Source organism: Oculina patagonica, chromosome 12 (assembly GCF_052425735.1).
Source record: "Oculina patagonica isolate OP01 chromosome 12, crgOcupat, whole genome shotgun sequence".
In the NCBI taxonomy this organism is placed as follows: domain Eukaryota; kingdom Metazoa; phylum Cnidaria; class Anthozoa; order Scleractinia; family Oculinidae; genus Oculina; species Oculina patagonica.
The window spans coordinates 15,440,168-15,460,561 of record NC_135769.1 but is presented as its reverse complement, the minus strand read 5'-3'; the positions used below and the strand labels follow the sequence as shown (position 1 = coordinate 15,460,561).

The following is a 20,394-nucleotide window of genomic DNA, read 5'->3' as shown; positions in this document are numbered from 1 at the left end:
GATAGAAGGAAAGTGGTGATCATTAACCCCATATTGACCAAACTTCTTGAGAGCAAAGGATTTCTTTAATTTTTGTTTAAATTTATGCTTGCATGGTGACTTATTGTTATTCTGCTAAATAATGTATGCAATCTTGTTTACTTCTGTTTTTATTTGGTGTTTTGTATTTGGGATATTACATTTGGGACTCAAAATCAAATCCCTGTCCAGTTGTATTTAATTACAAAACTTGAAATTTGTGGTTTTCAAGTCCTTTGAGCCTAATTCGTAAAAAGAAAAGAAAAGAAGGGGTTGGAGAGGGAGGAGGAGAGGGAATGAGATAAGAGAAAGACCATCCATTATTTGCATTATTGGTTGTTTCTTTTTTAATTTGCATTGTTGGTTGACACTGCCAAAAAAAATCCAAAGCAATCAAGTGGTAAATAATCTCTTTGAGTTGCTGATTTTTGTTTCATGCCTTTTTATAATATGAAAATTCTGAAATTCAAGCTGTTACAAACAAATGCATTTTACACCACCATCAAACATAATAATGATGACAACAGCCTGGTTTACCCAGAGAAATAGAAACAAACAAACTGGATGGAAATCCACCAATCAAAACCCATGAACTTGACCTTTTGAACTTTTGAAGAAACTTCCTATTCAGGTAGTTAAGTTCTAACCTTCAGCATTTTGCATGTTACTGGAAGGTACAGTAAATAACCAGCAAAAAATATCCATAGCTATATTAAGCCACAATCACTGTCTTAACTTCTTATGTCAAACCATATTGCTTTTTTCTAGGCGTATTATGTGTATGCCAAGGTACTCCAATCATGAGAAAGTCAAGAGTGTTGGATTCTTTTTGCAGTGTAACCCAGAAGCAGAATCATTGTAAGTGTATTACAATTTAATTGAGACCAAACAGTGGATGCCATTTTGCAACCACCTCATAAATTTTGTTATAGCCACTTTTGATTGGCCTGAACAAAAATTCACCCATTCTGTTTGTATATGTCCATCCTGTTTATTCAACAAGATCTGACTTCCTGTTCTGTTCTGTTGAGGAACAGATGTTATGTCCAAAGACATATATCAGTGCATACATTTGAAGCCAAATGGGGGCTATAGTGTTGTGCGTATTGAGGTTTATATCACTTTTGTCTGCCTGCAGGTCATGGTCTTGTCAGGCTTCAGCAAAATTGACACTCCTTAGTCAGCAGGAAGGTGGTGAAGACTTCACAAGAAGTGAGTCTAAATTAATATAAAACAGGTGTCAGAAAAAATCCGGACTGTCAAAATAATTCCGGACACCAAATTAATAAACGTATGGTACGGTATGTAACGTATATTATACGTAAAAATCGTGAAATGTCAGCTTATTTTTCGTATTATCCAGTGTCTCCAGTGTATTTTTCTGAAGAGCGCGCAACTTACGGATAATAAACGTTGAATTGTAAGGATAATATACGTACGTGGCTATGTTTCCAGGATAACAAGCGTAAAGGTAACAAAGTTTATTGAAATAAATTTTCTATATTCAGCCGCCATTACGCTAGAAAATCTCAAGGGCTAAAACGTCTAAATTAATTATGTTATCGGGCCAAAAAGCAGTTTTGTTAATGGATTAAACCAGAAACCATCATTTCAGCGAGTCCGCGACTTATCTTTTCATTAAACGAGCGATATTTTTAAACAGTTCGACACGAACTCGAGATCGATGCGAAGCCATTCGACGGCACTTCACCTGCAAGACGTGAGCGTTTCGTCGATGTGTTATTTTATTTCAAAAGAGCTTTTCCCACAGCGAAAAATACTTTATAGTCTTCGGAAAAATAAAACTGGAAAAAGAACGATTTATTCTTCGGATTTTACGTTGCTAAAATTCGCAACGAAACTAGAACGAAGCGAAATCGACTTCACGGTGACAAACGGCGCGAATTTGTCATTCATGGCCACTGCCGTGTCACCCGCGTTCGTCGAAAATAGAACAGATTAATTGGTATTCTTCGATTCGGAGTTTATGTTTAAAAGACTTCTTTTCATTTTAAATACACAAGGAAAATATTTAATTGCTTTCCACAACTACTAGTGAACTAGCCGGCCGGTGGTTTGGGTTTGTTTTTCACGGATTTCAGATGGAGACGAAACCTAATTGAAATGAAATCAACAACTTCGATAATCGCAGCAAAGTCTGATTTACTCAAAACATTCGCGATCAAAATTCATAATTTTCAGTCGGAAAATGGAAAAAGAAAAGTATGGCGTATTAACTGAAGTTATTTCCTTAGAAATAAACAGGCAACTCATTGACAACGAACGTTTTCTTTTATTAGATGACAAGATGATAAACACGGCGCGTTGTCAACAAAACTAGTATGCAAATTTTTAAGTCGAGAAGTCCGAGAGAGAACTGCGTGAATGGGATTCAGTATAATAGCGACACGCTTTATTCGGTTAAAAATCTAGTTTACGTAAATTGATAAAATTAATTCTCTTTATGTATTGGGATAACACTTTACATGGATCCGGAAACTCTTTCGCAAATAGAAGTCAAGAACTTAATGCAGACTGAATGCGGGTTGTTTACTGTGATTTCAGTCCCTGACTATTTACGGCTAAAATGTGTGAGACTTACGAATAATAAACGTTGAATTGTACGGATAATATCCGTACGTAGCTATATTTTCAGGAAATCAAACGTATACATGTACCACGTTTATCGCACCCAAAGAAAGTTTTCGATCCAAGGGAGAATTAAGATGGCCCGAGTATCGAAGTTTTAAAATAAACTTGACGTGTGAATTGGCCGCGTTAAACTTCCAAAAACAGAAAGAATATGTTTATATAGTTGAAATAATTTCTTCTCAAACTTTCCCAGATAACCTTTTACAGCAAGAAATAAAAGACCGAAAACTCCAAACTTTTCAACCATCACTTGCGGTCAAAATAGCGCAGTGCGAAGGTAGCGGTTTCGTGACTACGTGACGGCTAAATTTGCAATCCGGCCTCTTTTGTTTTTAGCAAGTTAAAAAAATAGTTTCATGCACATCCTAAGTCAACCAAAAGTTTGAACCAGCCTAAGCAGAAGTATTCTAATTGATCTCAAAGATATGGCTTATCCAAGGTCAATTTCAAGCAGAGCGAAACGAAATCAAATTTATTAACACGACTGCGAATAATGATTTGGCGTTTTGCATTGCTTTTTTCACAGCAATGAGTATCGATTAAAAATATCATCTTGGAACTCTAATATTCGCTTGTAGTTCCAAATACAGAAGTTCTACGCAGTTTTGAGCCAACTTCTCTCCAAAAAGCGCAATCAAGTTCTTCAATGTGTATTTCTCTTCAACAACGTCAAGCGAGAGCTCGGCCAAAGTTCATAAACAAACAAACAAACACATTTCATGGAATTGTTTTATCCTAAAACTTTCTGCCAAAGGGACGCCGTGAGTTAATTTTCCTGTATTAAAGCAACAAATCGATTTTCGAACTTCTCAGCGAATTTTTCCGCGGTAAATCAAAAGCAGTGCAAACTGCTGTGAACGTGGACTCCTTCGCTGTGGACACATTTAGCGCTAAAACATAGTTTTCGCGGGAAGAAATTTTCCCAGCTGTCAATCGGAAACCAAAGAACATGTTTTAGCTATAAAAAGGCTAACGAAAAACGGGAAAACTTCGTGAACTTATCTGCAAATAAAAAACCATTCAAATGCACTGGCCATCGGCATGGAAATAAAAACTTTTTTCTTTAATCAGATAATTGGCTCACCTCATTTATATGTGTTTTACCGGAATTCCAACACAAGAAACATCAAGATTAACTGAATGTAAGGTTCGTCCAATATCCTTTTTCCAAGATTTGCAGTATTGAATGGCAGTTTATAACCCGTGGCTTGGCGTGTAGATTTGTAATAAGGAATTTCGTTGCAGACAGAGCGGCTAGATTTGTCAACATCAGAATCCTACGTTCTCCTCCTCTAGCAACAAAACCAAACAAGCGAAAAAAACAACAACAACAACAACGGAAATTCCGTTCTAAAGTTTTCTTCTAATGTGTCCATCAACAAACAACAAGCGCGAACTCCTCGTGGTCAGATCATGCCTTCTGTGGTCAAAACTTCCAAAACTGAGCGAAGATAAACTCACGTAACTAAGCGATTGACATTTGCATCTTCAAATTCTAATCTTCGATCTCCCCGGTTTGATGGCGACGGTAGAGCATGTATATATACAGCACACTTTTCCAACGATTCTAAAAATATAAACCTGCACTGCCTCAGCTATAAGGTGAAGGATCCTCTGAAGAAACACATTTGGCGCCTGAAAGCGCGAGACGTCGTCAATTTCCTGTCAGTAAAGTAGCCAATCACAGAGGGTTGTCGAGATTGTTTTTGACAGCCACTGTCAAGTGAACCGCCAGCTACACAGGCTAGCTACCCAGCGCGTTTAGCTTCGTTACTAGCCGATCCAACCATTTACTGCTCTGATAAGATGTACGAATAATAAGCGTACATCCACCGCGCGTTTAAGCTTCGTTACTTACAGATCCAACCATTTACTGCTCTGATAAGATGTACGAATAATAAGCGTACATGCACCGCGCGTTTAAGCTTCGTTACTTACAGATCCAACCATTTACTGCTCTGATAAGATGTACGAATAATAAGCGTACATGCACCGCGCGTTTAAGCTTCGTTACTTACAGATCCAACCATTTACTGCTCTGATAAGATGTACGAATAATAAGCGTACATGCACCGCGCGTTTAAGCTTCGTTACTTGCAGATCCACTCATTTACTGCTCTGATGAGATGTACGAATAATAAGCGTACATCCACCGCGCGTTTAAGCTTCGTTACTTACAGATCCAACCATTTACTGCTCTGATAAGATGTACGAATAATAAGCGTACATGCACCGCGCGTTTAAGCTTCGTTACTTACAGATCCAACCATTTACTGCTCTGATAAGATGTACGAATAATAAGCGTACATGCACCGCGCGTTTAAGCTTCGTTACTTGCAGATCCACTCATTTACTGCTCTGATGAGATGTACGAGTAATAAGCGTACATGCACCGCGCGTTTTAGCTTCGTTTCTTACAGATCCACTCATTTACTGCTCTGATGAGATGTACGAATAATAAGCGTACATGCACCGCGAGTTTTAGCTTCGTTACTTGCAGATCCACTCATTTACTGCTCTGATAAGATGTACGAATAATAAGCGTACATCCACCGCGCGTTTAAGCTTCGTTACTTACAGATCCACTCATTTACTGCTCTGATGAGATGTACGAATAATAAGCGTACATCCACCGCGCGTTTTAGCTTCGTTACTTGCAGATCCACTCATTTACTGCTCTGATAAGATGTACGAATAATAAGCGTACATCCACCGCGCGTTTAAGCTTCGTTACTTACAGATCCACTCATTTACTGCTCTGATGAGATGTACGAATAATAAGCGTACATGAACCGAGCCTCTTAGCTTCGTTCAAAACGAGCAGTGGATGTACGCTTATTATTCGTACATCTTATCAGAGCAGTAAATGAGTGGATCTGTAAGTAACGAAGCTTAACCGCGCGGTGCATGTACGCTTATTATTCGCACGTCTTATCAGAGCAGCAAATGAGTGGATCTGTAAGTAACGAAGCTTAAACGCGCGGTGGATGTACGCTTATTATTCGTACATCTTATCAGAGCAGTAAATAAGTGGATCTGCAAGTAACGAAGCTAAAACGCGCGGTGGATGTACGCTTATTATTCGTACATCTTATCAGAGCAGTAAATGGTTGGATCGGCTAGTAACGAAGCTAAACATAGCCTGTGTAGCTGGCGGTTCACTTGACAGTGGCTGTCAAAAACAATCTCGACAACCCTCTGTGATTGGCTACTTTACTGACAGGAAATTGACGACGTCTCGCGCTTTCAGGCGCCAAATGTGTTTCTTCAGAGGATCCTTCACCTTATTGCTGAGGCAGTGCAGGTTTATATTTTTAGAATCGTTGGAAAAGTGTGCTGTATATATACATGCTCTACCGTCGCCATCAAACCGGGGAGATCGAAGATTAGAATTTGAAGATGCAAATGTCAATCGCTTAGTTACGTGAGTTTATCTTCGCTCAGTTTTGGAAGTTTTGACCACAGAAGGCATGATCTGACCACGAGGAGTTCGCGCTTGTTGTTTGTTGATGGACACATTAGAAGAAAACTTTAGAACGGAATTTCCGTTGTTGTTGTTGTTTTTTTTTTCGCTTGTTTGGTTTTGTTGCTAGAGGAGGAGAACGTAGGATTCTGATGTTGACAAATCTAGCCGCTCTGTCTGCAACGAAATTCCTTATTACAAATCTACACGCCAAGCCACGGGTTATAAACTGCCATTCAATACTGCAAATCTTGGAAAAAGGATATTGGACGAACCTTACATTCAGTTAATCTTGATGTTTCTTGTGTTGGAATTCCGGTAAAACACATATAAATGAGGTGAGCCAATTATCTGATTAAAGAAAAAAGTTTTTATTTCCATGCCGATGGCCAGTGCATTTGAATGGTTTTTTATTTGCAGATAAGTTCACGAAGTTTTCCCGTTTTTCGTTAGCCTTTTTATAGCTAAAACGTGTTCTTTGGTTTCCGATTGACAGCTGGGAAAATTTCTTCCCGCGAAAACTATGTTTTAGCGCTAAATGTGTCCACAGCGAAGGAGTCCACGTTCACAGCAGTTTGCACTGCTTTTGATTTACCGCGGAAAAATTCGCTGAGAAGTTCGAAAATCGATTTGTTGCTTTAATACAGGAAAACTAACTCACGGCGTCCCTTTGGCAGAAAGTTTTAGGATAAAACAATTCCATGAAATGTGTTTGTTTGTTTGTTTATGAACTTTGGCCGAGCTCTCGCTTGACGTTGTTGAAGAGAAATACACATTGAAGAACTTGATTGCGCTTTTTGGAGAGAAGTTGGCTCAAAACTGCGTAGAACTTCTGTATTTAGAACTACAAGCGAATATTAGAGTTCCAAGATGATATCTTTAATCGATATTCATTGCTGTGAAAAAAGCAATGCAAAACGCCAAATCATTAATTCGCAGTCGTGTTATTAAATTTGATTTCGTTTCGCTCTGCTTAAAATTGACCTTGGATAAGCCATATCTTTGAGATCAATTAGAATACTTCTGCTTAGGCTGGTTCAAACTTTTAGTTGACTTAGGATGTGCCTGAAACTATTTTTTTAACTTGCTGAAAACAAAAGAGGCCGGATTGCAAATTTAGCCGTCACGTAGTCACGAAACCGCTACCTTCGCACTGCGCTATTTTGACCGCAAGTGATGGTTGAAAAGTTTGGAGTTTTCGGTCTTTTATTTCTTGCTGTAAAAGGTTATCTGGGAAAGTTTGAGAAGAAATTATTTCAACTATATAAACATATTCTTTCTGTTTTTGGAAGTTTAACGCGGCCAATTCACACGTCAAGTTTATTTTAAAACTTCGATACTCGGGCCATCTTAATTCTCCCTTGGATCGAAAACTTTCTTTGGGTGCGATAAACGTGGTACATGTAAACGTTTGATTTCCTGAAAATATAGCTACGTACGGATATTATCCGTACAATTCAACGTTTATTATTCGTAAGTCTCACACATTTTAGCCGTAAATAGTCAGGGACTGAAATCACAGTAAACAACCCGCATTCAGTCTGCATTAAGTTCTTGACTTCTATTTGCGAAAGAGTTTCCGGATCCATGTAAAGTGTTATCCCAATACATAAAGAGAATTAATTTTATCAATTTACGTAAACTAGATTTTTAACCGAATAAAGCGTGTCGCTATTATACTGAATCCCATTCACGCAGTTCTCTCTCGGACTTCTCGACTTAAAAATTTGCATACTAGTTTTGTTGACAACGCGCCGTGTTTATCATCTTGTCATCTAATAAAAGAAAACGTTCGTTGTCAATGAGTTGCCTGTTTATTTCTAAGGAAATAACTTCAGTTAATACGCCATACTTTTCTTTTTCCATTTTCCGACTGAAAATTATGAATTTTGATCGCGAATGTTTTGAGTAAATCAGACTTTGCTGCGATTATCGAAGTTGTTGATTTCATTTCAATTAGGTTTCGTCTCCATCTGAAATCCGTGAAAAACAAACCCAAACCACCGGCCGGCTAGTTCACTAGTAGTTGTGGAAAGCAATTAAATATTTTCCTTGTGTATTTAAAATGAAAAGAAGTCTTTTAAACATAAACTCCGAATCGAAGAATACCAATTAATCTGTTCTATTTTCGACGAACGCGGGTGACACGGCAGTGGCCATGAATGACAAATTCGCGCCGTTTGTCACCGTGAAGTCGATTTCGCTTCGTTCTAGTTTCGTTGCGAATTTTAGCAACGTAAAATCCGAAGAATAAATCGTTCTTTTTCCAGTTTTATTTTTCCGAAGACTATAAAGTATTTTTCGCTGTGGGAAAAGCTCTTTTGAAATAAAATAACACATCGACGAAACGCTCACGTCTTGCAGGTGAAGTGCCGTCGAATGGCTTCGCATCGATCTCGAGTTCGTGTCGAACTGTTTAAAAATATCGCTCGTTTAATGAAAAGATAAGTCGCGGACTCGCTGAAATGATGGTTTCTGGTTTAATCCATTAACAAAACTGCTTTTTGGCCCGATAACATAATTAATTTAGACGTTTTAGCCCTTGAGATTTTCTAGCGTAATGGCGGCTGAATATAGAAAATTTATTTCAATAAACTTTGTTACCTTTACGCTTGTTATCCTGGAAACATAGCCACGTACGTATATTATCCTTACAATTCAACGTTTATTATCCGTAAGTTGCGCGCTCTTCAGAAAAATACACTGGAGACACTGGATAATACGAAAAATAAGCTGACATTTCACGATTTTTACGTATAACATACGTTACATACCGTACCATACGTTTATTAATTTGGTGTCCGGAATTATTTTGACAGTCCGGATTTTTTCTGACACCTGTTATAAGTAGGAAACTGAATGCTGGTCATAATGCCTCCAAGTCAAAACGCCCCTGAGATTTTTACGTGGAATATGTTTGCTTGTATTTCAAAACCTTTGGTACGCAGGGCTCGAAAAAAACTTGTATTCCAGCTTTCCCATGGGGCAAGTAACTCTCACATTTTGCTTGCCCAGACACTCTACCCCCTTGCCCAGGTTCTCAAACTTATTAATAATTAATGACGATGGTTTGCCAGGGCCCTTGCCCATCGGGCAAGAGAGTATGAAAAGTTACTTGTCCCGCAGGAACATCTACTTGTCCCGGACGACCGGACGGGGGTTTTGTCGAGCCCTGGGTACGGCATGTTTTAAGAATGAGAAATATTCAGCCAGTTTTGTTTCCTTGAGGGAATTAATTGAGGGGCCAGTGGAAAAGGGCATTAGTGATTTTGGTGAAAAACGAACATTGCAGAAACAACTCCAAATTTTGTGTCCAGGTTTGTTTACATGTGTTAATCATATGACTTTATTTATTTCACTGGCTTCTGTTTTGTTTCCGAGAAATGGTGTATGGAAATAACTTGGTTTTTCAAGTCAGTCCAAAGATGGACTTGACAACCTGGGTTTTTTGCATAAGTTATCTCTCGAAAACAAAGCAAAACCAAGCTGAAATAAAAACAGGGCAATGTTTTGTAGACATAAAGAAACCTACTTGTGAAATTTGGAGCTGTTTTGGCAATGTTGATTTTTAGCCAAAAATCATGACCGCCTTTTTCCACCAAGCCCTTCAATTATTTCCTAATATGCTTTTAAGGGGGCATTCTGTCAGGGGCATTTTGACCTGGTTAGCAGGATACTGCAATTGAAATAATTGTAGTTGTTCTGTTCAATTTTTCTTTGACTACCTCTTTAGCAGAAAATTACTTTCATCCCCATGATCTGTCTTATAAATTGGTGGTTAACCTTATATATGCACCTTGCGAATCTGGAATGCATTTTTTATCTACAAGATGGTTAAACAGCTTTTTCACTGTGAAAATGTCCACAAAACTAGCTCCTGTATAATGCAAACATGCTCCCATTATCCCAGTGAATAGATTCTAGAGAGTCTATTATACTCCAGCGGTCTGGCGGACTAAGCAAATTTTGAGCGTCAGTCTGTGCGAAAATTCTCCATTATCTGGCGGTTTACGGTCAAGAAATTTATGGCGGTGTCGGTCTACAAAGAAAAGATATGGCCGTCTGCAGACTGAACGACCCCCTGCAAGAGACCCTCATTCTAAGCACCACAAGTCCCCAAGGGCCCTGCTTGCCTTTGTAAGCTCTTTAATTCAGGTTTCCTTGCATTTGTTATGTTATCTCCTGCCAAAGTTAAACCATGTGAGATGCGTTTACTTTAAACATTCAGCAAAATGTTCAATACTGCTAAGAAGATCCTCAAACTTTATAGAATTATATACAAATATAATAAAAAAACTGCAATATCACAGCGACAAACGGATGAGTGGTGCTGGATCTATTGAAGACCTGGATCAGTAACTAAGTTAAAACGGAAAATATAGACGGCAAACTGATCCTGATGGCTAAAGCGGTCAAAAATAAACAAAGTGGATAAAAAGAAAAAAACTAGTAAGAATATATTGAAAAAAGCCTTGCCCTATATTTCGGTTTGCAAAACAAACCAAAATGGGCAAAGTTTTTTTCAATATATTCTACTTTTTTTCTTTTAATCCACTTAGTTTATTTTTGACCGCTTTAGCTGTCAGGATCAGTTTGCCGTCTATATTTTCCGAATTATATACAGTATACTGATGGACTGTACAGAGACTGAAGGATCATTTGTTTAAGTACTCTTTTTTCTTTCCTAGAAATATCCCATCTTTTCTTTGCCAAGGAAAATGACTGGGGATTCAGTCACTTTGTACTATGGAGTGTAAGTCAGTTTGATTAACTCTTTGTTGTATTTTAGATTGAATATTTTTTATTGTACAATGTGTAATTCTGTTTTGAATAATGTCAGTAGACAAGCATCTCCCTTTGTATGATCAATTCACCCCTTGCTAATAACAGGCAAACAGGATTTGACTGGACATTATCCATACTGCTGATATAGCTCAACAGAGATCTCTCTTGTTAGTTCAAGTTATGAAATTTTGCACACACTGATTAACATCCAGTCAGAGACACTACCTGGGCCTTTGTAGAGTTACGTCATCTAATTTAGTTTTGAGACAAATCTTGGATATGTCTGATGAAGGATTAATCAAGTATGTGAAGCATGCATCCATTTGCTCACAGTGGTTCCGTCACGCTGTTTTAATGGGTCTTGTTATTTTCCCAATAATTTAGGATGCTCTTGATCCTGATAAGGGATTTATAAAAGATGACTCCATCACGCTAGAAGTACATGTAGCTGCAGAAGCTCCTCATGGGGTGGCGTAAGTCTTGTTTGATATCTTTTTCATGAATCATTATTGTTCAAAAGAAATATAGATAGAGAACTGTATGTAGTCAACACGCATTAAAGCAGTCATATAATTTTAGCTATGCATTTTGTTACTTTTGTAAGCTGTGCTATGACATCGTAACATGGTTAAATCATCTTGTAAGAAAATGCAAGTGATATCAAGTTATATTTTGAAATATTTTGAAACAGTGGTGTTACATGGCTCATAACCTTAAGTACAACAATTTCTTACTGTGGCTTTCTACTTATTTTTACTATGTTTATTCATTTAATTTCTTTGTAGATGGGATTCAAAGAAACACACAGGTTTTGTTGGGCTCAAGAATCAAGGAGCAACATGTTATATGAACTCTTTGCTGCAGACTTTGTATTTTACAAATAAATTAAGAAAGGTGAGCTTAGTGAATTTCCAACAATATTTGCCTTGAAGCCAGTCTGTGAAATACAATTTTAAATAAAATAAACTGCACCACATGAAGTACTGCTCAGTAGCTTTCATTTGAGTGACACACTAGGGTTTCATTCACAAACTAAGTAAAATAAATACACAGTTGTACCACATAAAATGATTGCTCAATAGAGTGTTGGGTTGTTTAGTTGATCATCATTTCCAACAAACATTTAAATAAACTTTGTTTTTAATTATTTATTAAAAGCCATCAACCATATCAGTGGGAAATGGTTTTGATGTTTTTCAGTCACTTATACCAAGATTTGATTATAATGTGATTGTTGTTACTGCAGATGCAAAATATGTTTTCTCTCTCTGATAGGCTGTGTATCAAATGCCAACAGAAAATGACGACCCAAACAGAAGTGTGGCTTTTGCTCTTCAAAGAACATTTTATGAGCTACAACACAGGTGAGTGTGAAAGAGAAGCTTCATAAGAAGTTTGTTTATCAAAAGGTCCTTTCCAATCAGTTGTGCATGGTTAGACTGCATCATCTGGCCTTGGTGTCATACCTGAGCATATCTAAACTTCAAAGAGAATCAGGGGTTGCCAGGGTCACGACTCACAAACCTCTTAGATTGTTTATCCCAAGAAAAAATGTGAACGTTGGAGATGCAAACTTAAAACTATTCAATTTGAGGAGATTATCAATTTTGTGGGAAGGTAACTTTGGTTGACCCCCAATAATGGTGGACCAAAAAATGGTCCACTTCAACTGTTAAAGGGTGTCAATTATCCAAAATCGACCAAAGTAAGCGGGACAATATGTACTTCAAGCACTTTTTTTCAGTTGGTAGGTATGTGGCAGCTTGATATTTGTAGTTTGGATACTGTTCTAAAAGAGGTTTAGTTTGTAGCCCCATGTATCGATAACCTTTACATTTATGTGTGTAAAGAATACCGGTAACTGTTTTTATTGTTGTCATTGTAGTGATAAAGCAGTTGGTACAAAGAAGTTAACACGGTCATTTGGGTAGGTTTGGTTAAGTTTTTTTTCTAAGCATATTTAACAATGTACGACCTGTAATATTTATGGATTAATAATTCATAAATTTGGAACTCTGAAGAGAATTTTAATTCGCCTAAAAATAAAGAAAAATAACTTACCATGTAAATCACAAGTCGTCATTCTGTAGTAGGTTCTTGATTCATTTTTAGTGCAGAATGCACTATTGTGATGGTTTGTTGGGGCTGTCTTCCGCTAAACCCCTAAAGAGCTATGGTGTAAACTTTAATAGTCAATTAATTAATTAATATCAATTAATTAATTATTTCTTGTGAAGGGGGAGGGGGTGGGGAGCACCTGACCGTACCCCTAGGTAAAACCTGGAGCACATCTACGTTACTTTCATATGAAGATCTCAAACGTATATATTTGTTTCAGAAAACCCTTTGCTCTCCTTGTGGTACTACTCAACGTAATTTACACCAAACGCATGCGCAGATTAGTCTACGTTGTTTTCTGGAACTATCATGAACATCGCTTGTATTGCGTGTTTGCGGTAGGCTTCCTGCAGACTTCTTGGCGCCAAGTAAAAACCGCAAATTAATCAAATTAGATTTTGAGACTTTCACATCGCTTTCGTAATTAGGTATGCAAAAACTTGCACCGGGATTTTCGGCGTGAACACCTGATAACCAGGAAACAAATATCCTAGCTGTACTGCGTTTTAAAAAACCTGTCGAAAAATATGTTTTTTGATTAGATTTGTTTCTTTAGTTTTTGAGAATCGTCTTTCGTGCAGTCTAAACCGTAACTTAATTAAATTAAACAAATGTCATCGATGCCGCCGTAAAACAAACAAAAAACAAAAGTTTCATGTTATCGCATTTTGAAGGAAGACAAAAGTATTTTGTTACAAACGAACAAAAGTGTCGTGATATGTTTGCAAAGATTAGCGTAAGGAACACCTGGGAAAGAATACAAGTAGCCTGTGAACAGTTTTTCCGAAAGTAAAATAAAGCAAATAAACACGAACATATATAAAACATCATACTTTCAATTGTTCCATATTGCATTCTGCACTTACCAAATCATCGAGATTTTTATTAAGGTCATACTACTTGTTTACCTCTAAGAAGCAACATTTAGCATGAAAACATGTTTTGTTCACCATAAAAAAATAATGTTCTGACATGTTAACTCATTCAACTTTTACTGATCAATAATGATTGCAAGTTTCAGTGTTCTCACCAGGATATTGCCTTGGGGAGTCCCAGGGCCCCCTCTGCTAAAAAATAGGGGCCCTATAAGAACATTAGGGGGACAAGTTACTCGCAGTTCATGGCTGATGTGGAAAAATCCTTTGTGATTTCTCTGCCTTCCAATGGTCAATGCATGTTTAAATGGGAATAGCTCTTGCAATGGTGGTCCTTGAGCTGTAATTACCATCAGTGTGTCCAACCTCTCTGAGCACTACAAGTCTATTTCTTTGACCTCTGATAATTTTTAAGGTTATTTTGAAGGCTTAAACCCCACTCATAGTCTGCATAATGAGGTTAAATGCGATTTAACCAAGTTAACCACAACGAGTGAGTAGTCAGCTGTCCTGGTGGTCAGCAGTTACTAGCTCTTGTCAGGCTCAGTGCTTTGCGTTCTCGGACATGACAGCGTGGTGTCAGGTCTTCGTTCCATGGAGGGTTTCCACAGCAGCAAATTTATGAAGATTAGAAAATGAATCCTTGAAAAACTTTTAAATTATGCTCTAAAGAGTTCCCATGCTGTCATGCTCTGTTGTTCCATGGTGAATCAACTGTGTTTTGTCCACAAAAATCATATGGTACGAATAACCTGAGCCCACACTCTAAATGGTCTGTTACATGAAGTACCAAACTGATCTAATATGGCGGACAAGATGTTTATGATTCGATAATGATGCTTGCGCCAAATTTCGCTACATACTTGTGACCAACGAAGGTAAATACAGTAAATTTAAAGGCTTTAAATTTTGTTATAAAGTGTTTTTATTCATTTGATTTAGAAAAAAAGCTGTGGTGTTCGATTGACCATTAAAACTACTCAATTATCATTCAAAAATCTGTTTGACTTGTATCTTGCTCCTGCGCCCTAATGGGCGCATCTTCTTGGCTTGTAGTGTACCATTTCAATTTTTTGTGCGGGAATCCCGCAAGGCCGCGGCCTGGTGAGAACACTGAAGTTTGATGTTTGTGTAGATTCAAAAGCCAAGAAGAAAGAGCATCTAAATTTCATGACTGCTGTTTTGTTTTCAGGTGGGAAACACTTGACAGCTTCATGCAGCATGATGTTCAAGAACTCTGTAGAGTGGTAAGGCTGGCTGTTCTGTACAATATTTTGAGCACTTCTAAGAAATACCGGTAACCATACTCATCACAAGGAAGGTCACTGGGAATTGAAGGGGGGGTGGGGGGGGGGGGGGGTTAAAGCCAATACGTAAAAGAAAATATGAGGCTTAACGGGTGAGGCAGGGGTTCAAACCAAGTGCAAGAGGTAGGAATATTTTTTGACAATTTGTTATTCTTTAGAGAGCGATTTAAAACCTAGTTTTGACAACCTGCGAACTGCAGCTGAGGAATACAGTAGATACTTGCAACCGTTATCTGTTTGAAAGCACCACAGTTTCTTATTAGATTGTGTTTAAATGATGAGGTAATGATTACATTGTGCATTGTTTCTGTACAGTTACTGGACAACATGGAAAGCAAAATGAAAGGGACATGTGTTGAGGTATGTTGATGAGGGGCCCTTGCAAACACATTGTCCACTGTACATAATGGAGGGGAGCTAAAAAGAGTGGGAGCTAAAAACAGAGAGAATGGGGGACAGGGGGTAATGGAGCTTTTATGGTGCTTTTCAGTTTTGTGGCAACTTAGGCAATGTTGCAAGCTAGGAAGCTTAGAAATAATCTGAGCCTTCAACAAGGGTAACATCATGACCTTTGTGATGTCAGTACAGTCACAGAGATGTGGATCTAAAATTTATATTATATTTAAATAAAGTATATATACTGCAGATGTTTACTGATTAAACTTGTTTGATTGCTGCTACAATATATCATGTTTATTTGTTAATGGCAGTAGGTTGTAATTGTATATTCATGAACATCTAGTTAACAGGATAAGTCCACATAATCTGGAAGTTATGAAAAAAGATTAATAACTATTGTTGTTTAACTCTGCGCTATATAAAAAGGACCTATGCCTGTTGATCATGGCATATAAATTTGAATCTAAAGCAGAGATTGATTTGCCTTCAGGATCAACTTCACTTGTTTATTTAACTTTAAGTGGCTTCAGTTTCCCACTAATGGTGCACAAATTAATCTTTTGATTTCGTTTTTAGGGCACAATTCCCAAACTGTTAGAAGGAAAAATGCTGGTAGGTTGACCTTTTTGAGTTTGAGTACTTTCTTTTTTAACAGCATCAACACAGTCAAGTACTTGTAAATGTTAATTTAATTTGTCATTAGTCATTAAATCTTCCATATCTTTCTTCCCATAGTCATATATCAAGTGTACAAATGTAGACTATGTATCACAGAGGTAAGATGTCTGCCAATATTCCTACAGTATTGTAACTTATTTTTAAATCATATCTAAGTTATGCGAAACCTTCTACAGTGGTGTTTATTTATGGATTCATGCATACCTTAGACTATGATAAATTATTTTTAACTTAGTACCCTTGCCTCTTTTTACATCAGTCTATATATAGCAGCTAATAAAATCTTTCTAGCAGGCCTTGTGCCTTTCAGCTGACAGAAGTTGCCTAAAGTTTAATAAATAATAAAGATGGTAAATTTTAAGCTCGGTGATAAATAATGAAGACGAATTTTTCAACAATGGCACGAGCGGTATCTGGGAGGCCATGGGTTCAATTCCCGTTGAGGATTCAGAATTTTTCTTTGTCCCAATGCTCGTACCATTGTTGAAAAATTCATCTTCATTGCTTAAAGTTTATAATTGTATAGTTAGCTTAAACAAATACTGTAATAAAAAATTGCAAAGTACATATAGCCCGTACTGTTTGTGATTGATCCAAGATTATTAGAAATACCTTTTCAAATGGATGTGATTTGTTTTCTGATTTCAGGGAGGAGCCATTCTATGATATTCAGTTGAATGTCAAAGGCAAGAAGGACAGTAAGTGTTAAATTATTGGTTTTATAACTCCAACAGCAAAGGTGCACAATAACATTGATTGAACAAATACTTTTCTTTGTAATGGCTGGGAAGAGACCAGAAATCAGACATTAATTTTGCCTGCAGATGATAACTTGTTACAAACAATTCTAATAATTTGTATGGGTTGAAATCCATATGCATTGAAAAATTAATTTGAATTTAATATTTTACTTGTAAAGCATGATTTTGTTTCTGAACGACATTTTGTTCTGCCACTGATAAAATAAATAAGTTTAACGTGCTGGAATTTCTTTACCATGTCATTTCAGTTTATGAGTCTTTTAAAGAGTATATTGCTGTGGAAACTTTGGATGGTGATAACAAATATGATGCTGGTGAATATGGTCTTCAGGTCAGTATAATACATCAATACCACAGATGCAGGGTTTGTATGGACCTTAGAGCAGTTTTCAATTAAGTGACAAATGTTATTTGCATTTACTTTGTCTTTTGTGGTTGTCCAGAGTCATTACTTTGGTTTGGGTTTTAGAGCACTCAATTGAAAACCGTTCTTAAAGTCCTTAAATTTGAAAATCATCATTGCTGTATATGTATTACATGCAACTAGTCCTTGAATCTTTTTGATGATGAAAGCAATTGCTGATCAAGGGAAAGGGGACACCCCTGCTTTTGCTTAAAGATAAAAGGTCTGAACAGCAAAACATTTTTTTTGTTCCCTCCTTATTGGAGCAAGCTAAGAAAGGACCATCTTTACTCTGTCCTGAGCAGGGATAGGATGGGGGTGGTGGTGGGGGGGGGGGGGAGGGGTCTGGAGGGGTGGTGTTGTTTGGTATTTATTTCATGTATTGTGTCTAACTAGTCATATTGTTTATTCTGTTTTCCTTGTCAGGAAGCTAAAAAAGGTGTGATTTTTGCAAAGTTTCCTCCGGTCCTTCACCTACAGTTAATGAGATTCCAGTACGATCCAATGACAGACACAAATGTTAAAATAAATGACAGGTTTGTTGGACTGTGTGTCATATCATTATTTGCTTAATTATCATTACCCAATGCATATAGAAGCTGTTAAGTGTAAGTTGGACTTGAGTATCCAAATGAGGCCTTTAAAACACTGTTACTGTGATTTAAAGCTGAATTATTTTTAATTTTTTTCAGATGTGAATTTTTTGAGAAGCTTGATTTAAACCAGTTTCTTCAGGACCCTGAAGACCATTTAGGTCATTATACACTACATGCTGTTCTTGTACATAGTGGTAAGTACATTCAACATTTGATAATTTAAAAAAAGATAGAATACCTTTAATTACAGTAGAACCCCGCTAACTCAAACTCGGATAACTCGAAAAACCCCGCTAACTCGAACTAACTTTCATTTCCCTTGGACCCACTTTCAGTCATTTTTACTTCAATGGCTAACTCGAAAACCCCGCTAACTCGAACTGTTTTTCGTTTCCCTTCAGAGTTCGAGTTACCGGGGTTCAACTGTAATTTGGCATCTCAAGATTATTTATTTCAAATATATTGTTTCATTTTTAATTTACAGGAGATAACCATGGTGGACATTATGTAGTTTATATTAACCCCAGTGGCGATGGAAGGGTATGATTTTGTTATCTAATCATTGTTTAAGTGATGTTACTGGCAATTACTACTTGCATGTTTTCCTATGGTCTGGTCCTTGCATATGATGCTGACAGTTCTTCCTTCTGTTTTCAGTGGTGCAAGTTTGATGATGACGTTGTATCACTGGTAAGTAGCCCCTCCATGCAGTGTTCTACATTCTTTGGCCATTCTTACCAACCAACCATTTAAATGTTGCGGTTCTCTTTGCAGGGCTGTTATTAAGTTTTTAAGCAGCCATTACATCGAGGTTGTCACTTGTAGCATTTCTCTCTGTATACAAGTGTAACATAACACCAATCAACATCTTTACCCATAACATCGGGTGAACTCATGACAGCCCTGCTTTGCATCAAATTTTCAGTACAAATGGCCAATTATTTGTAAAAATCAAAATTTTCATACCATCATAGGCCTGTAACATAAATTAGTACCATCATCGTGCAAACTCAGATGTGCTTACTTTTTTATCCCTGATGTGGCTAAAATATTTCAATCTCTCAAAATGCTGGGTTTTTGAATTTTATAACCTTTTAATTTTTAGAGTGGTGTTTTATCTCTTTTGATGCCAAGTTCAGTATCAAAGTTCACCTTACTCAGTTTTATACTTTTTCTGATGTTAACCTTGAGGGATTTGTTTTTTACTCCTTCTTTGAATTTGTTTTAGAGACTAAAGTTAATTAATAGTAGTTTTAATTTTTAATTTAAACATTGCTTATAACAATATTTAATCATTATACTGTTGTTAAAATGTTTCAGGCCACCAAAAAAGAATCAATCGATAATAACTTTGGAGGATATGAGGTACAGTACACAATGAAATATTTTTTACGAACATTGCTCATTAGTTAGCAGACGGATAATACATTTATTTGACGTAGGGCAAGTTATTTACAAAGAAAGTTCATCAACATATGTTCCCAAGAAGATATTACATTTGGTGATGCCCAGTTTTTTAAAAGACTGACACAGTGAATACTCTGATCCAGTTAAGAAGTGTTTTGTTATACCCTGCCACTGAAAAATTATATTTTAATTTAATCACAGCTTTTTTTTAGTAATTATTAAGAGGGAAAAAATATTTTGGTCATATTTTCTACAAAAAAAAATTTTTTAAAAAACACCAGTTGGGGTTTTCCCGAGAAAATTTTTTTTTTTTTTTTTTTTTTTTTTGGGTGTTTTTTTTTTTTTTTTTTGTTAAAAAAAAAACTTCCAAAAAGCGCGCTTTTTTAAGGGGGGTTTAAGGGTAGATTTGTGGCCCGATTTTGCCCAAATTTGGTAAAAAAAAAAGTGCACAGAAAAAAAAATTGGCCCGACTCAATCCCAATAAGGCAAAGAAAGTGGGGCTGACAAATTCAGCCTGTACATTTGCTTGGAACAAATTGGGCCAACAAATGGTAGCGTATAAACTGGCCTTTAAGAAGTTAGCAAGTTAAGACTGATCAATCCATTTTTGCTTGTAGGATGACATTACAGTAAAGCACTGCACAAATGCTTATATGTTGGTGTACATAAGAGACAGTGAAATGGGTAAGTAGGCAAGTGCAAACCATTTATTTAAAGTACTAAAAACATTGTGCCTGACAATAGTAACCCTTGGATAGAATGCTTGTCCATAGCAGGTTAACTCCAGCAGCTTTTGTCTGTCTAAAAGTTTGCTAGTATCCATTTGTACTGATGGGCAGAGAAAGATACTGAGTAAAATATCTTGCCTAAGAATCCACTAAAATATGAGACCACTTTGCATCGGAATTTTTCCTCTCAAACATTTAAAATAA

General features: G+C 36.9%; 1 protein-coding gene across 1 annotated transcript in view; it reads left to right on the top strand.

Moving 5' to 3' along the window:
- The window catches only part of LOC144633601 (ubiquitin carboxyl-terminal hydrolase 7-like), a 33,391-nt gene that overhangs the window by 1,061 nt on the left and 11,936 nt on the right, over positions 1-20,394 (top strand). The window contains exons 3-21 of the mRNA XM_078492445.1: positions 787-876; positions 1,157-1,230; positions 10,822-10,886; positions 11,303-11,391; positions 11,704-11,812; positions 12,194-12,282; positions 12,804-12,845; positions 15,104-15,158; positions 15,534-15,578; positions 16,194-16,229; positions 16,353-16,393; positions 16,944-16,993; positions 17,305-17,387; positions 17,886-17,995; positions 18,152-18,249; positions 18,540-18,595; positions 18,713-18,745; positions 19,376-19,420; positions 20,080-20,146. Coding sequence (XP_078348571.1) covers positions 787-876; positions 1,157-1,230; positions 10,822-10,886; positions 11,303-11,391; positions 11,704-11,812; positions 12,194-12,282; positions 12,804-12,845; positions 15,104-15,158; positions 15,534-15,578; positions 16,194-16,229; positions 16,353-16,393; positions 16,944-16,993; positions 17,305-17,387; positions 17,886-17,995; positions 18,152-18,249; positions 18,540-18,595; positions 18,713-18,745; positions 19,376-19,420; positions 20,080-20,146 — 1,277 coding nt within the window. The remainder of the gene's footprint in view (positions 1-786; positions 877-1,156; positions 1,231-10,821; positions 10,887-11,302; positions 11,392-11,703; positions 11,813-12,193; positions 12,283-12,803; positions 12,846-15,103; positions 15,159-15,533; positions 15,579-16,193; positions 16,230-16,352; positions 16,394-16,943; positions 16,994-17,304; positions 17,388-17,885; positions 17,996-18,151; positions 18,250-18,539; positions 18,596-18,712; positions 18,746-19,375; positions 19,421-20,079; positions 20,147-20,394) is intronic.